The following is a 14220-nucleotide window of genomic DNA, read 5'->3' as shown; positions in this document are numbered from 1 at the left end:
CCATTGTTCGATCTTTGTATCAGAACAGCTTATCAGAAGAGGGAGCTGCGCAGCCTCCGGCACGCCCTCCCCCTCCTGTCGCTGATGTCTGAGCTGATGGGCTTTTCACCTGGGTTCCTTGCTGTGCAGGGTTTGTCTTTCAGCAGAACTTGCCCCACCACAATGTTTGAGGCATTAACTCTTTCAGTCTCTCACAAGGGGTACAGGCACTATAGGGCCTGTAAGGGTGGGGCTGCTATAGGGAGCTGTAGGGCTTGGAAGCCACAGGAGGTATGGGCGCTATAGAGGGGGTATAAGGAGTATGGTGTGCCATAGGTGTGTGGGTGCTATAGGGAGCCATTAGGGATAGTGGAGCTACGGGGCAGGGGGATAGAGAACCTATAGGAATGTACAGGGGCTATAGAGGGGCTCTATGGGGCTGGGAGGTATAGGATGGGGCGGGTATAGGGGTAGGGGGTACAGGACATACAGGGCCATAGGGGCTGGGGGGGGAATCAGTGTCCCCTGGGAGCAGTGACCTGGGGGTCAGTAACAGGGTGTCTGGGGGGGGGTGGGGGTCGGTCCTGGTGTCCTGGGGGGGGGGCTGTACTGGGGGGGAGTCCCGGGAAGTGTCCTGAGTCCCTGGAGTGCGGGGGGGGGGCTTGGTAACGAGGTGTTGGGTGGGTTCCCGGTCCCCCGGGGGGGGGGCGGTGTCCCCTGGTACCGATGTCCTGGTGCCCCGGGGGGGGGTATCCCGTATTTAGCTCAAGGGGCCCCGGGGCAGGGTGGTGAGCCCCCTCCGGTACGCTCCCACTTACCGCCCGTCCCCGTAGGTGCTCCTCCGGCCGTGACCACCCCCCCCCCGCCCCTCCCGGTGGGCGGACGGGCCCGAGGCGATGGCGGCGCCCCCGGGGCGGCGGGAGCGGCTGCGGGCGCTGCGGCGGGGGGGGTTACTGGGACTGGAGACGTTACTGGATCTGCTGGTGGGACTGGCGGGGGGGCTACGGCACCGGTACCGGTACCGGGACACCGGGAACAACGGGAACGGGAGCGAGAGCGAGAGACACGTCCGGGATTTTCTGAGCTGGGGTGAGAGGGGAGGGAACGGGGACGGGATGGGGGGGGGGTACGGGACTGGGCGGGTCCGGCAACGGGAGACGGTGGGACCGGGGGGGGGGGCGGGTCCCTTGACGCCTGGGTCCCTTTGGGGGGGGGCCGATGGCGCCGCTCCTTTTCTGGGCACGTCGGGCCCGGCCCCCCCCCCCCCCCCCCCCCCGCGGACGCCGATCGCTGCGCGGCCATAAATGGGCTGCGGGTGCGCGGCCGCCCCCCCCCGCCCCGGGGCACCGAGGGTGTCACCACCCCCCCGGGACTGCCACCCTCCGCCGGGACCTGTCACTTCCCCCACTGGCTTCCCCCTCCCTCCCCAAACCCCACTGTCGTCCCCCCCCCGACACCCCCCCACCCCAGGGCCCCCCCCAAATTCCCTGGGACCCTCCAAATCCCAGAGCCCCCCCTCCTTAACTCCGCTCCCGACCCCCCCCGGGACTCCCCTTCCCCCAGGGTATCCCCAAATCCCATCAGCCCCCCCCATGACCACAGGCCACCCCAAAACCCCAGAGCCCCCCCCAAAAAAACAGCCCCACCCCCCGATCCAGCGACACCCACAAAACCCCCAAGCACCCCCCCCACCCTGAGCACGACCCCCCCGTACCCCAATACTCCCCCCAAACCCCCCCCAATGCCCCAGCTCTCCCTGCAGTGGATTCTCCACTGGCTCGTATTGGGGTTGTGCTCCCCCATTGCACCTCCAAACCTGAGCTTCTCCCCAAAATCCACCCCCCCGGGTGCTGACACCACCCCCACCCATGGGTGTCCTCCCCAGTGGAGCCGGTGGCTGCCCAGGTGCAGGAGCTGCAGTTGCAACGAAGTGACTTTGAGATCTTGAAGGTGATCGGGCGCGGGGCCTTCAGCGAGGTGGGGGGGGGGCCGAAGAGGGGAGTGACATGGGTGACACCACGGGTGACACTGTGGGTGGTCCCGCAGGTGGCTGTGGTGCGGATGAAGGAGTCGGGGCAGATCTACGCCATGAAGATCATGAACAAGTGGGACATGCTGCGGCGTGGAGAGGTGAGGGGACACAGGGCGGGGGACACAGGGGTGGTGGGGGGGGGGGTGTGGGGGGAGGCACAGGGACATGGTGGGGTGTGTGGAATGGGGACACAGAAGGAGGGGGACAAGGGAGTCCTGGGGACCCAGAGGGGATGTGGAATGTTGGGGACAGGGGTGGCACTGGGAGGGGGGAGTGACGCAGGGACAGGGGTGACACAGGGTCCCTAGGGCTGACCCTGACCCCCCCAATGCCTGGGGTTGAGACAGGGGGGGTGACCTTGCAGGTGACCTCAGTGCCTGGGGGTGACCCTGGGGGAGGGGGAGGTGACTCTAATGCCACCCGTGTCCGTGTCCCCAGGTGTCCTGTTTCCGGGAGGAGAGGGAGGTGCTGGCGCGGGGGGACCAGCGCTGGATCACCCGCCTCCACTTCGCCTTCCAGGACCCCCAGTGCCTGGTGAGGGGACACCCCCCCCCGCCCAGGGACAGCCCTGGTGGTCCCCAGAGAACAGCCCCCAGCACCCCAGGGTGCCCCCAGGGAGCCCCCATGGCCCCGTGTCCCCATGCCACCCCCGTGTCCCCATCCCTGCACCACCGCTGTGTCCCCACGCCATGGTTGTGTCTCCTGTCCCCATCCCATCCCTGTGTCCCCATCCCCACATCCCCGTGTCCCCATGCCATACCTGTATCCCATGTCCCCATCCCCCTGTGCCATGCCCGTGTCCCCATGCCCCACCTGTCCCCTGTGTGTCCCCCCCCGCAGTACCTGGTCATGGAGTACTACGTGGGGGGGGACCTCCTGACCCTGCTCAGCAAATTTGGGGACCGGTTGCCTCTTGCCATGGCGCGCTTCTACCTGGCCGAGCTGGTGATGGCCATTGACTCCATCCACCGCCTGGGCTACGTCCACCGGTGGGCATGGGGCTGGGGACACATGGGGGGACACATGGGGACATAGCATGGGGCTGGGGGGACATGGGTGGGGGGACATGGCATGGGGATGGGGACATGCAGGGGACATACGGGGGGACATGACATGGGGCCGGGGACACATGGGGGGGACATGGCACAGGGGGTGGGGACACCAGGGTATGGGGACATGGGGGTGATTGGGGACACAAGGAGGAGCTGATGGGGACATGGGTGAGGACTTGAGGGACATGGAGGGGACAAAGGAGGAGCATGGGGACACAGGAAAGACATGGGGGCACATGAGGACGTGGGGACATGAAGGGACAAAAGGGGGCATGGAGGGACGGGGGGGCACACAAGCAACATGTGGGACATGGGGAGGACTGGGGGACCAGGGGCCATGGTGGGGGACACACACACACGGGGTGACAGAGGCCACCTGTCTCCCCCCCGAAGGGACATCAAACCCAACAACATCCTCCTGGACCGCTGGGGCCACGTCCGGCTCGGGGACTTCGGCTCCTGCCTAAAGCTGGGGCCTGATGGCACCGTGAGTGGGGACGGGGGGTGACCTGGAGCTCAACCCTGCTATGAGGACCCAGAGAATCCCCCATCCCCACGTCCCCAGTTCCAATGTCCCTGTGTCCCCACATTCCACCTCCCCTACCCCACGTCCCCCATCCAACACCCCCCCTGTCCCCATGTCCCATGTCCCCATGTCCCCAATCCTCATGTCCCCATATCCCATCTCCCCCATCCCTGTGTTATGTCCCCAGTTCCAATCTCCCTGTGTCCCCATGTCCCATCTCTCCAGTCCTCATGTCCTCATGTCCCATCTCCCTCATGTCCCAACACCCCACACCATCCAATGCCCCCTGCTCTGTCCCCGTGTCTCCCCACCCCAGGTGCGCTCCTCGGTGGCTGTGGGGACCCCCGACTACTTGTCCCCCGAGATACTGCTGGCAGTGGAGGACCCCACCCGCTCCTACGGCCCCGAGTGTGACTGGTGGGCGCTGGGAGTACTGGCCTACGAGATGTTCTTCGGGCAGCCGCCCTTCTTCGCTGAGTCCCTGCCCGAGACCTACTCCAAGATCCTCCACTTCCAGGTGCAGGGGGGGCACTGGGAGGGAACTGGGAGGTACTGGGAGGTACTGGGAGGGCACTGGGAGGTTACTGGGAGGCACTGGGAGGTTACTGGGAAGCACGGGGACTACTGGGGGGCACTGGAAGGTTACTGGGACATTACTGGGGGTTACCGGGGGTTGACGCCGGCCCCGCCCCCAGGACCACCTGCACCTGCCGGACGACCCGCCCCCGGCGGCGGGAGGGGGCGCGGCCGCGGACGAAGGGGGCGTGGCCTCGGCGGCGGGGGCGTGCCCGCGGGTGCCGGCGGCGGCGCGGGCGCTGGTGCGGGGCCTGCTGTGCGCGCGGGAGGCGCGCCTGGGGCGGGGCGGGGCGCGCGACTTCCGGCGGCTGCCGCTGTTCGCGGGGCTGCGCTGGGCCGCGCCGCCCCCCCCCTTCGCCCCCGCCGGCGCCGCCGACACCTCCAACTTCGACGTGCTCGACGACTGCCTCAGCCAGACGGTGCGGGGGGGGAAGGCACCGGCAGCGACCTCCCCCCCAGCCCCCGCCCCGGGGGGAACCCCTCGTGGCAACAACACCCCCCCCGGGACCCCCCCCTCATGGGACCGTCCTTCGTCCGTCCCCCGGGGGACCCCTCATGGGACCCCCCCCCCATCCGTTGATCCCCCCTCCGGGAACCCCCCTCATGGGACCCCCGCCCATGGGACACCCCCCCCCCCCATCCCGGGACCCCATCCCGGACCCCCCCCCCCTCATGGGACCTGTGCACTCCGGGACCCCTCCCCATCCGTTGAACCCCCCCCGGGGAACGCCCGCCCCCAGGACTCCCCCCCCATGGGACCCCCCATCACTTGACACATCCCTCCCATGGAAGTCCCTCCTTGGGACACCCCCCCCACCCACGAGCCCCTCTCAGCCCCCCCCCCCCATGACCACCCCCCCATGGGACCCCCTCACCCCGGACCCCCCCCCCCATTGGCCTCACCTGGGACCTCCCCCAATCCCCCCAGGGACCCCCATTGGCCCCTACTGGGACTCCCAAACACCCCCCCCCCCCCCGCTCTGCCCCCCACGTCTAACATCCCCCTCCCCCCAGGAACCCCTGGGGGAGCCGTGGGACCCCCCCCGAACTGGGGCTGCACCTCCCGTTTGTGGGGTACTCGTACGCCCGTGGAGACCCCAAGTGAGCACGGGGGGGAACGACGGGGGGGGGGCTAGGGGTAAAAGTGTTGGGGGGACATACAAAACGGGGGGGGGAACTGGGGGCACTGGGGAAATGGGGGGGGGCTGGGATAACCCCTGGGTGTCACCTGGTGGGGTCCCTGTGGGGGGCCCCAGGTGACCTCCCCCATTTGTGTGTGTCCCCCCCCACCCTAGGAAGGAGGAGGAGGATGAAGAGGAAGATGAGGAGTGGGACCAGGACATGGCCATGGAGCTGGAGGGGGACTGGGGGACCCCCCCGGAGATGGGGACTCCCCCACCTGTGGGGACCTCCCCGGCCATAGGGACCCCCCCAACCATTGGGTGCCCCTCAACAACAGCCCCCCCCCCAGCTACAGGGGTCCCTCTGTCCCAGGGGACCCCCCCCACCCGTGGGGACCCCTGAACCCACAGACCCCCCCAAAAAGAGCCCCTCCCACCTTCAGGGGCACCCCCACCTATGGGAGCACCCCCAAAAAAAGAGCCCCCCTCCCCCACAAAACCCCCACCCCCCACCCACGGAGCCCCTCCCACCCATGGGTGCCCCACCCCCAAAAGGGCCCCCTCCATCCACGAGCCCCCCCCTATCCCAGGGCCCCTCCCCAGACACGGGAGGCCCCCCCCCCCGCAGACACCACCCCCTGGCTGTGCAGCCCCCCCGGGCACGGAGACCCCCCCCCCCGGACACCCCCCGAGGAGCCGGTATGTGGGGGTGTCCCGGTGCTGGAAGCGGGGGGGGGGTTGGTGCCCCGGGGGGGAAGGTCCCGATCCCCGGGGGTCCCGGCGCCCCGGGCTGGGGGAGGTCAGTGTCCGGGGCGGGGGTTCCCATGCAGACGCGGTTCCCGCAGGAGCCGGCGGCGGCGGCCACGGAGCCCCCCGAGGAGGCGTGGCCTGTAGCGGCGGAGGCGGGGCCGGTGGCGCAGGACGCGGAGCTGCGGGCGGCGCTGGAGCGGGAGCTGGGGCTGCTGCGGGCGGCGGGGCAGGGGCTGGCCCGGTACGGGGGGGGGCACCGGGGAGGAGGGGGGGGGACACGGGGACAGCGGGACCGGGGTGACAGCGGGTAGTGGTGGTTGGGGGGTGACACCTGGGAGACAGACAGTACGGGGGTGGGGGGGTTGGTGACACTGGGTACCGGGGCAGTGATACCTGGGTGACAACCAGTACCGGGGGGGGGGGGTGTGTGTGTGTGACACCAGGGACCCCGGGTACCACAGGGGTGACACTGTGCTATAGGGTAGGGACATCGGGGACCGACGGGGGGGGGTGTGGGTGTCCCCACATGTCTCCACCTGACACCCCCCCCCCCCCCCCCCCCCCCCCCCCCCCCCCCACCCTCCAGGCGCCTGCAGGAGGCCGAGAGCCACAACCTGGAACTGGAAGCAAAGCTGCAGCGGCTGCAAAGCCCCCCCCCCCCGGGGCCAGGGCCCCCCCCCGCAGGAAGGCAAGGCCCCCCCCCCGACCCCTCCCTGATATTGCCCCAGGGACCCTCTCTAGCCCCCTTTAAATGGCTTGGGTGCCCCCAACACCCCTCAGACCCACCCCCAAATCACTTGCCCCCCTCCCCAGGGCCCCCCAAAGTCCCTTGGCAGAGCTTGACCCCCCCCAAATCCCTTTGTGCCCGCCCCGAGCTCCCCCAAATCCCTTGGGTAGCCCTGAAACCCTCCCCAGGATGTGTCTGGGGGGTGGGAATCAGGGGCCTCACCCCCTCCCTAAAATGGGGGGGGGCAAGAGTATTGGGGGAGGCAGGACTTCATCTGCACCCCAAAATGGGGAGGACACCCCAAAAAAGGGTATTGGGAGAGGACCCAGGACCTTGTCCCTCCCTAAAATGGGGGGGGGGTCGCAAAAAGGTGGGATCAGGGCCTCACCCTCTTCTCAAAATGGGGAGGAAACGCACCCCAGAAAGGGTATTGGGGGGGGCTGATTCTGCCCCCCCATTTCCCTTGCAGGAGGCATGGGGTAGCCCCCCACCATCACGGCCCCCCCCGTGGAGCCCTCAGCGGACATAAGACTTGGGGGGGGGGGGGTGAGGGTTTGGGGGGCTGCTGACACTCTCTGCTCTCTCCACAGCCCAGCAGTGGCCCCCCCCCGGGGGTGCCCCTGTCCTGGCACCTCCTGCTCTGGGCCCAGGTACGTGGGGCTGCGCAGGCTGCTGTCACCTTCACTGTCACCCCCCCCCCCAACACTGCCACTCCCGCCCTGGGCATGGCCACCCCCTCCAGGCTGGGACACCCCCCCCACCCCCTGGGCATGGCCACTAGCCCAGGGAGGGGACCACCACGGCCACCACTGCCATCCCCCCCAGCTGTCACCTCCACCGCACTGCCAACCCCCCCCCCCAGGGAAGTGCCACCTCTGACACTGTCACCCCCCCCCCAGGCTGTGTCACCCCACTCACTGCCATTTGTCACCCAAGGCCATGTTCCCCCCCCCCCATCCCTGCACCCCCACCCCCCAGGGCCACCCCCAAATCAGGGGGTCCCCAATGGGAGGGTGTATGTGTGCACCAGCCACAGGGGACTCGGGGGGTTGACAGGGCCACCGCCACACACCCTGACCCCCTCCCTGTCCCCAGGTCCCCCATCCTAGTGCCACCAAGGACTGCCTGCTGCTCTGTGCCACCAGCCTGTGCCCCACCACCCCCCCGGGGACCCCCCCCCCCCCCGAGAGGGGACCCAGGCGTCCAGCAAGGGGGGGGATCCAGGCACCCAGGCTCACCAGCACCCCCTCTTCTTGCACTTGACCCCCCCCCTTCCCCACAGCAGGGGGGGTGGGACACACAACGACCCCCCCCAACACCCCCCCCATACATAGCCCCCCCCCCCAACCACTAGGCACGGGGGGGGGGGGGAACAGACCCCAGGCATCCAGGCTCCCCCCCACCCCAGGGAGGGGGTCACACCATTGCCCCCATGACTGGCAACAAGGGGCAGCAGGACCCAACACCCCCCCCCCCCCCCCCCGCTTAGTAATTTATTTGTAGGGATGCCCCACATTTGCACTAAGCCCCCCCGTTATTTATAGCCCCCCCCCCCCTCCCCCGGGAGGAGATGAGAATAAAGTTGTGTTTCTGCAACCGACCTCTGTGCTGGGGGACACACATGGGGACCCCAAAATGGCCCGGGGGGGGGGGGCAATCATGTCCTCTCCCCCTACCCTCCCCACCCCAAGGCCTGGGGATGTGGGGACAACAGCGCTGTGTGCTGTGTCCCCAAGCCATCCCCACATCCCCCTGTGCCACCCATCATGTCCCCAGTCCATCCGTGTGTCCCCATCTCACCCATCATGTCCCCAGTGCCGGCACATCCCTGCATCCCCACCTGGCACCCAGCGTGTCCCCCACCCATCCCCATGCGGCACCCCTCATCTCTGTCCCTGGACACATCAGGGCCACCCCAAGTGCGAAAAGAGTCTCTTTAGTATAAATAAGGGGCAGAGCCTGGTGGCCCCATGGCACGGCAGGGACGTAAAGTGATGAAGGCACAGGGCGTCCCACCAGCACAGCACCACAGTGCCACCGCCCCACCGGGGGACAGTGGGGGGCCGCGGGGACAGCAGGGTGCCCACCCACCCGGGGGGGGGCTCAGTAGTACGGGGATAAAGCTGTATCCTTGAGCAGGGCGGTGGCACCCATGGGGGTATGTATGGGTGACGGTGATGCCACTGGGTGATGGTGATGCAGCTGGATGACGGTGACGGCTATACCACAGTGCCACTGGGGGAGCCGCCGTTCTGCGAGGACAGTCCCTGCGAGGGAAGGGGACAGCAGTCACCAGGGGTGGGGGGACACACACGGACACTAGGACACCCCCTTGCTGCTGGCGATGTGGCACTGTGTGGGGACAAAGCCCCCACAGAGGCAGGTGACACCCCGGGGGGGGGGGGGCAGAGGGGACAGAGGAGGGTACCTGCAGGCAAAGGGACCCCAGTGGCCACCCAGCCCCCCCCCCAGGCTGCCAGCAGGACCCCCCCAGCCCCCCCCAGGCTGCCAATAGGACCTTCCAGGCTGCTGACAGGACCCCTTGAGTCCCGTCCCCCCCCCCCAAAACCCCTCTCTGCCCCCTCAGGGTGCCAACAGGACCCCCCAGGCTGCTGACGGGACCCCTCAAGTCCCCCCCAGCTCCCTCCAAACCCCTCTTTGACCCCCCAGGCTGCCAACAGGACCCCTCAAGTCCTCCTCTGTGCCCCCCAAAACCCCTCTCTGCCCCGCCCCAGCACACTCACAGCCTTGCCAGGCCGGGCCCAGGTGCAGATGAGTCCCTCCTGGCAGGCAGTGACAATACAATCCTCCAAGAAGAGCAGCACCGTCAACCGTTCGTGGGCAATCTTCTTGCAGATGAGGGGTTCCAGCAGCGGCACCTCATGAATCCGGGGGCACAGCGCCGTCCCCAGCACCTTGGCCGTATCCAGCCGTCCCCGGGACCTGGCACCACCAGGAGGTTTCTCCCCACTCCGGCTGATGTTACCCAAACTGTGGTAACGTTTGTGCTCTTTTTCAGCGTTGGAGGGTCCCTTATGTTCCTGCAACGTCAACGTGGCAAAGCGACCGATGCCAAGGGCCAGGGGGACATCGGGTGGGGGGCCGCGGGCCGAGCCTGTCCCCGCTGGCTGCGGGAGGCTGTTGGAGCGGGAGAGTGAGCGGGGTAGCCCTGGCACGGGAATGCTGGCATCCCCCAATCTGGTGAGGGTACGGGCACAGGAGAGGGGAGGCCGAGGGTAGAGGACGTCCTCGGTCAGGTCCCACAGGCAGAACTGGGTGTCCTGGCCGGCCGAGCCAAAGCGGTAGGTGACAGCAGGGGAGCGGCGGACGAGGGGATTGGGGGGCTCGTCCTCCTCGCCCCCACTCAGCTCAGGGGGCTGGGCCGCCCCAGTGAAGGGATCGAAGGCCACGGCATTGACCCAAGACTTGTGACCGTGACCTCGAGCCACCACCCGCCCCTCAGCAAAGGACCAGACGGTCACCAGGTCGTCCTCACCCCCTGTCACCACATAACGCCCATCGGGGCTCCAACAGACACAGAGCAACCCCCCGAAATAACTCTTCATCATCCCCTGCAGCAGCATGGAGTCGAAATGGAAGACGCGCAGGCAGCCATCCTGGCTGACACAGGCCAGCGAGCGCCCATCCGGTGAGAAGGCAAATTCGTTAAGGGCCCCCTCGCCCACTGCCCATTTGAGGAGGGGGTTTCGGGGGGTCTTGCTCTTACAGGCGAAGACGCTGAAGCCCTCGCCTTGCGTCAGGAGATTGTACTGGGGGGCCGTGGCCCCGCAGGGCTGCTCGGCATCGTACAGGTACAGGTGGCCGCTGGCGTGGGAGGCCAGGAAGAGCCGTTCTGTCTCCGGCAGCCATTTGACAAAAGTCACCTTCGTCTTGTCGATCAGGCGCTACGGGGCAGGGGGAAAAAGGGGGGGGGGGGGGTCAGGGGGGTGGGATTGGGCCCCTGGGCACGTTTGGGGACACAGATCGGCAGCATGGTGCATCCCCGGAGTGTCGCTGAGGGCAGAGCCTGAACCAGCACGTTTGGGGACAGAAGTGCATGCTGTGGCACAACTCTGGGGTGTCACTGAGGGCAAAGCCCAAAGCGGCATGTTTGGGGACACAACTGAGGGCTGAGGCACAACCCTGGGGTGTCACTAAGGGCAAATCCAAAAAAAAGGGGCATTTGGGGACCCAAATCTGTGTCACAGCGCAGCCCTGGTGTCTCGCTGAGGGCAAAGCTGGAAACGGCATTTGGGGACCCAAATCCACGTCATGGTGCAGCCCCAGGGTGTCACTGAGGGCAAAGCCCAAAGCAGCACGTCTGGGGACACGACCGAGTGCTGTGGCACAACCCTGGGGTGCTGCCGAGGGCAAAACCAAAACCGTCACATTTAGGGACCCGAATCGGTGTCACGGCACAGCCCCTGACTCTCGTCGACAGCGCGGCCATTGCAGACCCCTAACGAAGCTGGCCCCTAACGATCGCCACCCCGGTAAAGCCACCATCTCTCGGGGGGGAACCTCAGCCCTTCCGGCATCTCCCCGTGCCTGACCGTAGGCGTGGTGGCAGCAGAAGCTCCTGAGGCGGGGGGGTGGGCTCCCTTTGCGCCCCCTCTCCCCAACACAGGCGGGGCTCACCTCCTCATTAAAGAGCTTGCTGGTGTCCTTCTTAACAAGGTCGAGGTACTGGACCTGCCCGGCCGAGAAGCCCACCAGGAGACCGATGGTGTCAGCAGCAGCGGTGAACTGGTTGAAGTCGTGGCAGGTTGGCTGCGTCCCCTTGTAAATGCGTTTGTCGATGGGCTTGTGCAGGTCCAGCGACTGTGGGGGGGGACAGGGACGTCACCATGGGGGGATGCGTCACTGAGGGGATGCGTCACTGAGGGGACACACACACACCTCCGTGCCCACCCTGCTGCTCCCAGGAGGGTCCTTGTCACCATCACACTGCTGCCTGGCCTGGGCCAACCACCACCACCCCCCCCCCCCGGGCTGGGCCCCGGTGTCACCACCATCCCTGTGCATCCTGGGTCACCGTTACTGGCCCTGGTGTCACCATCCCCATTAGCCAGTGACTCCTGGGGGGCCTGGGGTCACCGTTACCAGCCCCGGTATCCCCATCCCCGCTCGCTAGACCCAACCCCCAGTACCAGCCCTACGTCATCCCCTTTAACGGCCCCACTGTCACTGTCACCCATGGGCACCCACCGGCCCCCTGCCAGCCCCGCTGTCCCCAGCATCCCCGTTAGCGACCGGCTCCCTCCTCCCCCAGGTCCAGCTCCCCGGTGTGTCCCCCCCGCCCCAAGGCCCCTGTTCCCCCGTTACCCGACGGCTGCCGCGACCACCGGAGCCGGCCCCGCCGTAGAAATAAAGCTCTCGGCCCAAGTTGAAGCAAACCCGGCTGCGCTCCGCCGGGCCCCCCGGTTCCTCAGCGGGTGGCAGAGCCAACCGCACCATGGACAATCGCACCGGCGGCAGCGCGGCCGGGCCCAGGGCGGCGGCGGCTGGGCCCGATCCGGCGGTGGGCGGAGAAGGCCCGGGGGGGGCGGCGGCGGGGCCGGCGCGGGGCCGGGACTCGGGGCCCAGCAGCCGGTAGGAGCCTTCACGGGTGCGGAACTGGCTCTTGAGCTCCAGGGGCTGAGCCGGGAGCGCCGCGAGGCCCTCGGCCGCCCCCGAGACCACCGCCGCCATCTTCCCGCCGGAAGGGTGTCACCGCCCGCCGGAAATACCCCCCGCCCGCTGCCGCCGCTGTCATGGCAACGCGCTGAGTCACGCGTAGCCACGGCCCCTCGGTACCACCCCTTGGGGACCAGGCTCCGACCCCAAGAGCTCGGCCGCCACTCAAGCCCCGCCCCCAGGCGGTGAAGCCCCGCCCCGGGCGCGCCCCGAGCGCTCAGCCACCACTCATGCCCCGCCCCGGCCACGCCCACCCAGACTGGGACCGCACTCCCTGCAGGGCACCCCGAGAGCCTCAGGGTGCCGGGAGGAGGGGGCAGGAGGCGGCCCCTCCCCGGGGGGGGGAGGGGTGTGTGTCCAGGGTTCCTCCCCCCCCCCAAGCAGACACAGCCCCAGAGCTGTTCCCACGCCTTTATTAAGCACAGCACCCCAGGGGGTAGGGGGAGGCACCCCCCCCCACCTCCCCCCCAGCCCTCTGCCAGCCCCGGGGGGGGATCGGGGGCCCCCCCGGGGGCACTTCGGGGGCTCTGGGTGCCTGGGGGGGGGCGGCTCCGAGGAGGGGGGGCTGCTGGGGGCTGCCTCAACTGGGGGGGGGCTCTGTGCCAGTGGGGGGGTCCTGGAGAGAAAAAGGGGGTGGTTAGAGATGGCCCCCCCCCCCCAAGAGGAGGCACACAGTGTGCTGGTGTTACTGATTTGTCATTAATTTGTTATTAGTTAGAATTAATCATATTTAGTTTTAATATTTTAGCAAAATCATATGTATGTTGTATTTTATATATTTAACCACCAACCAGTGTCTGCTGTGAAATCCCCTGTATAGCCCCGTATCAAGGCCAGAGAAATTGGCTAAAATCATCTAGTAGGAACATTTAGAACTTAGAGAACAGGATAAAGAAATACCTGACAACGGGGTGGTGTAAGAGTTGTCAGTACGTTACCTGACAACGGCCTGTTTGGAACGCAGCGGCCGATCCCCAAAGATAGAATGTGCAGTACAAAGCTCCTGGAAGGTCCCTGGCTAGAGCCGTTAGAGATAACTGCATAGCTACTGTCAAAAAGGATGGATTGCACCTGTTGCCATAACATCGATGAAGAAATCATAAACTCTAGACGAACTTTGCTTCATTATAATACCAAAACACACCTCCTGGTCAAAAGCTACCCGCCTCCAAGACCTACCACGCCTCGGAGAGACCTTCACTGCGCCTGCGTAAAGGACATTTACATATGCTAATGATTTCCCGGAAGTTTAATGAATATGTATAACTTTTCTTGGAAATCTAATGAATATGCATCGATAAGTCCTAATATAAGGTGTATTGTTTTGGTGACAGGTGTGCGTGGTTCGTGAGAGGACTCGCCCGCGCACCCGGCCGTCAATAAAGAAGTGTCTGCTTATCTACACTAAATTGGTGTTGATAAGTTCTTCATTCCGAGCTTTTCGGTAACACTGGGGGGGCTGCATACCTTGGGGGGGGCCATAGGGGTGTCAAGGGTGGCATCGGGGGGGGGGGACGCAGCCCCCCCCAAGCTCTCCTCATCCTCGGGAACGCTGATGATGAAGATGGGGGGGGCTCGAGGTCGGCCCCTCCCAGGTCGGAGGGTGCCTCGGAGGGGGGGCCCCATGCTGGGACCCCCCCCCCGGGGCTGAGGGCATAGCCTTCCCCTTTGCCTCCTCCTCGCTCGGCTGCTTCAGGGGCTTCTCCTGGGGGTCGGGGACGACGACGACGACAACACGACAGAGAGGGTGAGGGGGGGGGCCCTGAGACTGGGGGTATGGA

General features: G+C 66.8%; 3 protein-coding genes across 3 annotated transcripts; 2 read left to right on the top strand and 1 right to left on the bottom strand.

Annotated features, from left to right (window-relative positions):
* The first annotated feature begins 854 nt into the window (after positions 1-854).
* On the top strand, positions 855-5780 carry DMPK (DM1 protein kinase). The gene is made up of 10 exons (XM_041121874.1): positions 855-1068; positions 1865-1956; positions 2026-2109; positions 2450-2545; positions 2852-3000; positions 3457-3550; positions 3906-4106; positions 4285-4584; positions 5180-5266; positions 5461-5780. The coding sequence occupies exons 1-10, from the start codon at positions 876-878 to the stop codon at positions 5476-5478; spliced, it is 1314 nt and encodes a 437-aa protein (XP_040977808.1). The 5' UTR covers positions 855-875; the 3' UTR covers positions 5479-5780.
* On the top strand, positions 5744-7872 carry LOC121233115 (basic proline-rich protein-like). Its single transcript, XM_041121870.1, has 8 exons — positions 5744-5823; positions 5877-5985; positions 6132-6205; positions 6248-6277; positions 6623-6724; positions 7233-7270; positions 7354-7413; positions 7859-7872. The coding sequence occupies exons 1-8, from the start codon at positions 5744-5746 to the stop codon at positions 7870-7872; spliced, it is 507 nt and encodes a 168-aa protein (XP_040977804.1).
* An 821-nt stretch (positions 7873-8693) lies between these two features.
* LOC115338114 (dystrophia myotonica WD repeat-containing protein-like) lies at positions 8694-12569 on the bottom strand. The gene is made up of 4 exons (XM_030006570.2): positions 12089-12569; positions 11402-11584; positions 9508-10668; positions 8694-9030 (listed from the first exon to the last, which is right to left on the bottom strand). The coding sequence occupies exons 1-4, from the start codon at positions 12452-12454 to the stop codon at positions 8983-8985; spliced, it is 1758 nt and encodes a 585-aa protein (XP_029862430.1). The 5' UTR covers positions 12455-12569; the 3' UTR covers positions 8694-8982.
* Between the last annotated feature and the right edge of the window lie 1651 nt (positions 12570-14220).

Source organism: Aquila chrysaetos, unplaced genomic scaffold, assembly GCF_900496995.4.
Source record: "Aquila chrysaetos chrysaetos unplaced genomic scaffold, bAquChr1.4, whole genome shotgun sequence".
NCBI classification, from domain to species: domain Eukaryota; kingdom Metazoa; phylum Chordata; class Aves; order Accipitriformes; family Accipitridae; genus Aquila; species Aquila chrysaetos.
This window is presented reverse-complemented; position numbering and strand designations above follow the sequence as displayed.